General features: G+C 42.8%; 1 protein-coding gene across 4 annotated transcripts in view; it reads right to left on the bottom strand.

Moving 5' to 3' along the window:
* Positions 1-7500, bottom strand: part of arid3c (AT rich interactive domain 3C (BRIGHT-like)) — a 100014-nt gene that overhangs the window by 28502 nt on the left and 64012 nt on the right. For all 4 annotated transcript variants that reach the window (XM_063195243.1, XM_063195244.1, XM_063195245.1 and 1 more), the window contains one exon: positions 4138-4210. In XM_063195243.1, coding sequence (XP_063051313.1) covers positions 4138-4210 — 73 coding nt within the window. The remainder of the gene's footprint in view (positions 1-4137; positions 4211-7500) is intronic.

Below are 7500 nucleotides of genomic sequence, written 5' to 3'. Positions count from 1 at the left end.
CGCAACAGGTCAGGCCCCAGTGACTCGGGTGGAACATCAAACTGTCAGGCGCACACAGATCCATCATTAGTGGATTAAAAGTCAAGTTCCACCTTCTTGAGCCCCACCCAGAGCCTCCCCTATAACCCTTCTACGAGATAAGTCACTAATTCTTCACTGTATAATCTGTGCAAGTTCTCATCGCAGATGCTTTTTTGGGGGGGCTGGGAGGAGGAGAGAGCTGGTGAAACTTGTCCAAACCAAGGCTTTCATAGTTTAAAAAAATTCCAACATGATGTGTGTGTGTGATTCTATCGGATGCCCTGCAGGTTGATTGGAATTCTACCGTGACATATTCCGTCAACATTCTACACCCCTCTGGGTCATTTTTTCTTCTTTGTGCGGGGAGGGGGGAAAAGCAAATGAGAAAAAAACAAGCTGAACCACCTGTGGTTTTTTTTTCTTTTTCAAGATAGGACTTTGCCCTTTTCTTCCCCTCTCATTAAACAAGATTGACATATATTAGCTCAGCTCTCGTCGAGTGCTAGCGCGCATTGACCAAAAAAGAAAAAACACTTGAGCATCTGACAGTGCAGGTTGAGATTTTTTTTTCAAAAACAACAATCAACATAGTGACACGCAAGGTATGGTAAGCATTACACAACCAGACTTGAAGGAAGGCGGGAAAAAAAGAGAAAACAACGCAAGCCAAGCAGGCTCCCGACAGAATAACAAAAACAAAGTGCCCACACGCAAGTTCTGCGCTCTCAAAATAGTTCCAGTCATTGTGTTCAATGCCTTTCTTTTCTTTTTACTTTTTTTCTTTTGGAAAAAAAAGAAAGAAACGACTCGCTGGGTTGCTCACTTCCTTATATTATACAAGGCCTCTGGAGCTGATGTGTTTCCCCAATAAAACGCAGGAGCCCCGATACCCTCCGTGGTGATAGTGTGGGAACCAACGTAGGCCTAGCCACTGCTGCTGATGCCCTCCCCTCCCTCCACCATCACCACACACCACTCACTGCTGCTGATGCCCTCCCCACCCTCCACCATCCACCATACACCACTCACTGTTGTAGTCATTACGGAGCAGACTGTGCTGACATAATTGCAGGATGTTGCCCCAAGCACCCCCCCCCCCTCGCCCCCACCTCTACACACACACACACACACACACACACACACACACACACACACACACACACACACACACACACACCACACACACACACACACACACACACACACACACACACACACACACACACACACACACACACACACACACACACACACACACACAGCCTACTAGGTGTTTTTCACCTAATCTCGGACAGAACAGAACACAAGTAGCATACCTGATGTATGTGTGATTAGTGACAGGAGGACTTTGGCGTATCACTATCAAACGTCTTCTCTTCTCTTTTCTTCTCCCTGTCTCTCCCCTTTCCCCTCTTTCTGTCTCACCCCCTGACACTTGGGCTTTGTGTCTGTGTGTTTTTGCTCCTTCCACCTCTATCTAGCCTTTAGGAAACAAAAAGGGTTCTTATCTTGAAGATCTGTCTAAAGCCTAAGACCTGAAAACAGGCAAAACAACCCAAAACAACTGAAAAACCCTATGACCCCCCATTGTAAAACACATGCATCACATTTTGTCCAGAACTCATGTAGTCTTGAGTGAAAGCATGTCTACATCAGCGTTCGGTTACTTATATTTCAACATAACTCAGATTTTTTTAAATATAAAGTTAAGCTCATTCGTTGTACTGGGGTCACATTTTTATTCAACATCATAATAACATAATGTAAATGATTTGAGATTTATTTTGAATACAAGGACATAGTATGGCTATACATGCAGTATAATACATATTGTTGTACGATATTCTAAGTTCAAGACAGGTATAGCAATTGTGCAATTGAAGAGTTCAGTTGCAAAACCCCCTAACTCCATTTCTGAAGACCTGCGCTTCTATATTTTTAGAGAACCCCGTTGTTGGTTTGGTTTACATTCATGTACTTGATAATACATATAAATAGTTATACTACATAAATAAAATGAAAAAATATGAAATTTTGATAGCTTTGTATTAAATAAAAACGAATTAAGATTATTTTCTGAAAAGGCACTTAGGGGGTTTTGCATCTGAACTCTTCAATTGTTCTTAAAATGGTAGTTCGCTATTTTAGACATTAAGCCCTGTTTGTGTGACTTCTGGGGTGAAGTAGAGATGTTCTCATCACAATTTTGACATTTGGTGCTGAACGGAGCATTTGGGTATCCAAGACTGCAGCCCCCCCACCTTTACATTGACTCCAATAGAGCACTCAAGCAATCGATTATAAAATGGCATTAAACTTTTGTTTGAGAAGACATGGAACTCACCGCGTGGTCAGTGGTAGACAGCGATAAATTGACCCGAAAATTGCAGCGAAATATGCCTTCTAACTGTTGTTTAGCATTTGGCGGACCTATTTTTCCCCAGACGCCGTTGAATAGCAGTAGACATCCAGCCAGTAGGTAGCGATAGTGTGTTGTTTATGTAGACATCAAGGAGCGAGGTAGAACGGCTATCTTTGAGCGGGACTGGCTACAAAAACTACAGCTTGCATACAAACCATAGATAGTAACGATAACAAACGCACCCCCATTTCCGGTCGCGCGGAGTAATACTAGTCAAACCAATACAATCAATGAAGACGGACAATAATGAATTATCTTCTCTGGAAGCGTATTTCGCGGTGATTTTCGAGCCAACGTATCATGTCTCTGCAAACGAAAGTTTAATGCCATTTTATGATCGATTGCTTGAGTGCTTCATTGGAGTCAATGTAAAGGTGGGGGGGCTGCAGTCTTGAATACCCAAATGCTCCGTTCAGCACCAAATGTCAAAATTGTGATGAGAACATCTCTACTTCACCCCAGAAGTCACACAAACAGGGCTTAATGTCTAAAATAGCGAACTACCACTTTAAGTATACATTTATCTAAAATTCTAAAAATAATGTAGTATGGCAATCTAGAAAAAGACACATATAGTAAACTTTTTTTAATTTGGTCATGTCACTGGTCACTTGGTCAAAACACTGAATCCACTGATTACTTAGGAATACACTTTTTTATATATTCATAAGGATATCAGACTGCTTGGTAAAATATTCCTTGACATGAACCGAGACTGACCTGGGTCAAAGGACCACAGGAGCGCTGGATTAGGTTTATTTATGACAGACACTAACTCTGACTCAGACACTAGCAGTCACTAGAAATTAACCACTGATTAGCTACTCACTCAACCCTCCACCGATCACGACACACTGCATTGACAGAGTCCTTTATTTATCCAACATTTGCTTTACTTCCATTCTGTTTAATCAGGTTTATTTTAGTTTCATTTGCATTGAAATTCAACTACACCCGTCTTATTCAAAAGGTGTTGGAGAGAGAGAAAAAAACATTAGGACATGAATATGTCCCCGGTTCTTAGAGTGAGATGAGTGAGCCATCTCTACGGGAGTAAAGCTGATTGACTGTCTACCTGACGAAGATTTTAGTAAAATCAGGTCAACAGCCAATCAGCTTTTCCTCCCATAGAGATGGTGAATGAATCTTACGAATAAGAACACCCCTTCATTGTCATGAATCCTGTATTGTCTTTCTGTTCTCACAGTCCCAATGCCAGAGCAGTGCAGCCAGATTTGCACTGACACACCAGTCAGTATTTACCACAGCGGTAGCTTACACGTGGCAGGTAATCACTAGTAAAGAACAGCGGGTCACAGGCCTGAGAGAGCATGCCTTATGCAACACATTGCACACAGTGGATATATATGTAAGATAGCGCGCGACCCCATTAAGGCGGCCACAACTGGGCCGGGTCTGGCTAGGGGTCTGGGGGCAAGTGTGTGAAATTGTGGAGAGGAGAGGAGGAGCCAGCTGTCAGTGTGGTGTTTGTGTGTGTGTGTGTGTGTGTGTGTGTGTGTGTGTGTGTGTGTGTGTGTGTGTGTGTGTGTGTGTGTGTGTGTGTGTGTGTGTGTGTGCGTGCGTCTAGTGTGTGTGTGTGTGTGTGTGTGTGTTTGTCCGGGCATATGGGTGTCCTTGCATAAAAGCGGGAGTAAAATGCAGCCAGTGCTGCGTGGCTGGCAAAGATCACTCACCTCGTTTCTGCATAAAACTGAAGAGGTCGTCGAGGAACTCTTTTCGCTTCACGTCGTCATCCAACTCGTAAAGCTGTGGACGACAGAGAAGAGGAACAGCAGCAGTGAATAAAAGTGGCCCACGAGAGTAAAGTGCTTGCTTGGAGTTGAGTAAAAAAAGTACATATGATTAAGTATGGCACTTCGTACAGTATTTGAAGTCAATGGGCATATGGCCAGCACAATCGAAGCAGCCTGGCCAGCAGAGATATGGTGCGCACTGTATGATGATTTTTGTTCAAAGAATACATTTACAGTAATGTGGTCTTTCAATGTTTAACATGACATTCCACATAGATTTTTTTTAATGGAGGGATTTGTGAGACAAACAAGAGGGTGAAGTTCAATATGATTGGAAGAAAGAAATTATATTGCAGGCATGACAAAAGGAGAAGTTATTTTCTGGGGTACTATAGATTTTTTGGAGTAAACTGAAGCAAGAAAGAAAAAAAAGGTTCCCCCATTGAAAGCTTTCGCATTTTCCTTTAAGCTCCTTTCCAGTAATCTGCACGCTTAATGTTATCAATACGTCCATACATTCCTGCTTTTTTTATCGGTACATATATGCTACATGCATTTCAAGGCCACCTCTCACTCTTTCTCTCACTCTTTCTCTTCTCTCTCTCTCTCTCTCTTTTCTTTATTGGCTTTTCCATTATACTCCTATTCCCGTTCTCTATTCAGCAAGTGGGGTATGGAGTCAAAGAGCCTTTTAAGAGCAGTTCCTGTGTGAAAAGGTTGCAACCTGATGGAAATATCTTGCTCAACCTTCACTCTTCAATACGTGGTGTGCGTGCGTGCGTTAGTGTGTGCGCGCGTGCGTGTGTCTATGTGTGTATGTGTGTGTGTGTGTGTGTGTGTGTGTGCGTGCGTTAGTGGACGGGGCCTAGGGATCAATATTGGAAGACAGAGGGATGACCTTTCAAAACAGCAGGGGCACACGGAACGAGACCGCGGAGATAATAACTGATCATTTAGGAGTGTATTAGTTGTCACCAATATTAAAGGGCCCAATCCAATCAACAGCCAGGGCTGGAGCGCTTTTGTATTGGGGGGGAGGGGGAGGAAGGGTTGGGGTGTGTGGGGAAGGGCGAGGGGATCGAGTTGGCGGCGAGGGACTGTTTCCTGTCCGTGCCGTAAAAAGCTAGACGGGAGGAAGAGAAGAGACGCGGCGGGCTGACGGCGATGCGTCTTCGTAAAGATCACTCCATTGACCCGGAGAAGAGTGGCAGAATGGCAAACAAACAAATACAAAAAAAAGTTGCCATTTGTAAGAGACAAAACATCTTACAAAGTAAAAGGGAACCACAGTGTGCGACATCTCAGTTTTATTCTTTTAAAAATACAGTATATATTTATTTATTTTACCCTTAATGTTGTAATTTTAATACAGAGAAATAAACATAAAACAGTATGATTTTGCTGTCTACTCATACATTTCACGCCATCCTCACAACCATTGGACAAGGGACAGGGCAGTGCAAGTTACGACAGCAGTTATGACATTTGAGGACTAGAGCGACAGCCTGATCTTATAGGTTGTGGCAATGCAAAACAAACTATGTTGGTTGACACACCAGACACTCAACCCGATTATCCAGTTTTTTGTGTGTGCTGGCCAAATTGGACATTTGTAGTCAACAGAACAAGCCAACCCCCCCCCCATTTTTCTCTCTCTCTCTCTCCCTCTCTCTCTCTCTCACACACACTCTGTTCAAGGGACTAGCAGGACACTCAAGCGGCTGTGTCCCGTCTCTGAGGGACCCTGGTCCTTGTCCTGCTAACCCACATTCACACCAGTCATGAGAGAGAGAGAGAGAGAGAGAGAAATAGAAAAAGACAGACAGACTGGAAGAGAAAGACAGACAGACAGACAGACAGACAGACAGACAGACAGACAGACAGACAGACAGAGAGGTCAGATCTGTTGGCAGGTCTGTACTGATGACTAGGTCAGGTCAAAGGAGGAACAGCAGCTGAGCTCCAAGAGTGTCAGATTAAGATATACCGCTACTGTAGATGATGTTTCACTGAATAGCTATAATGATAATAACAATAATAATAAAATAATTATAATCAATAAATTAATTAATTAAATGATAATAATAAAATAATAGTATTATTTTTATTGTTGCTGTTGTTATTACTATTATTATTATTGTTGTTGTTGTTGTTGTTGCTGTTGTTGTTGTTGTTGTTGTTATTATTATTATTAGGCCAATTATTATTTATTATTTCATGTACATGACTGCCTGATGTCCTCCTCCACTTTAGGGAAAGCTTATGGTGNGGGGGTGGGGGTGGGGGTGTAGAGTAATGGCTATGATCGCCGCAATCTATACCTCACAGAGCCTTTAGCACCATTACACGCTCATGGATTATTCATATGGGGAAGACATATACATACACATGTACGTATGTACAGCCTGTGGAAAATACATTATCTTGCTCTCCTCACTGTATGCCATCCTTTTGTTATTGAGACTGACCTGGAGAAAAAATATCTCGTGTTTTTTGAAAGTCAAATATGGTAGTAAATGTGTAAATGTGTGTAAGATTTACTAAGGATGGAAGGGAAATTATCTCACAATCTCATGATACAACCAACAGCGCGTAATGTCACAGTCTTTGTTTTGCTACAGGGGTTTGAAACATGTATTTCGGATAGGTTTGGTTTACTGAAAGTAATGTGTCAGAGTGTCGCCTTTGGGAAGGATTGCTGGAGGACACACTGACACAGGTCTCTCTCTCTCTCTCTCTCTCTCTCTCTCTCTCTCTCTCTCTCTCTCTCTGACTCCCCAAGACCTGGTGGGTTGCACTTTTTGGCTACAGGGCCTTTAAATAATTCCTGCCTTGAATGACACGAGCTGCTTACTCCCTCATCGCAGGCCTCTTTTTCCAGGTTTTTGTCCTGCCCTGACATGACCTTGGTACAGGCTGGATCTCATACATGTATGCACAAGCATAAGGAGAGGGACAGAAAAGGGAGAAAACCGAAGGGGGTTAAAGAAGTGGGAAAAAAGAGACCAGGGTGGTCTCGAGTGGGTCTCTATGCCATTAAGAAATGTGTTGTTTTACTCTTTCACAGACATTCAGGCCAGGGATTACAACTTCAACAAATGACAACTTCCAAGATTGCATTGCCTGCCGGAAGCCAAACGAAACAAACAAACAAAACAAAAATCAACCAGACGACCTTCTGAGGCCTTTTCTGGAATTCCACGAGAACTGGAAACTAAATGTCTTGAGCAAGTTTGACATTCCTGACACAGATGTTGTAAAGGCAGCCTCTGATGAAGTTTCTATTCAGGAATGCTGTCATAG

This window comes from Engraulis encrasicolus, chromosome 3 (genome assembly GCF_034702125.1).
Source record: "Engraulis encrasicolus isolate BLACKSEA-1 chromosome 3, IST_EnEncr_1.0, whole genome shotgun sequence".
Classification (NCBI taxonomy): domain Eukaryota; kingdom Metazoa; phylum Chordata; class Actinopteri; order Clupeiformes; family Engraulidae; genus Engraulis; species Engraulis encrasicolus.
The sequence above is the reverse complement of the archived record's forward strand: the minus strand, read 5'-3'. Positions and strand labels throughout refer to the sequence as shown.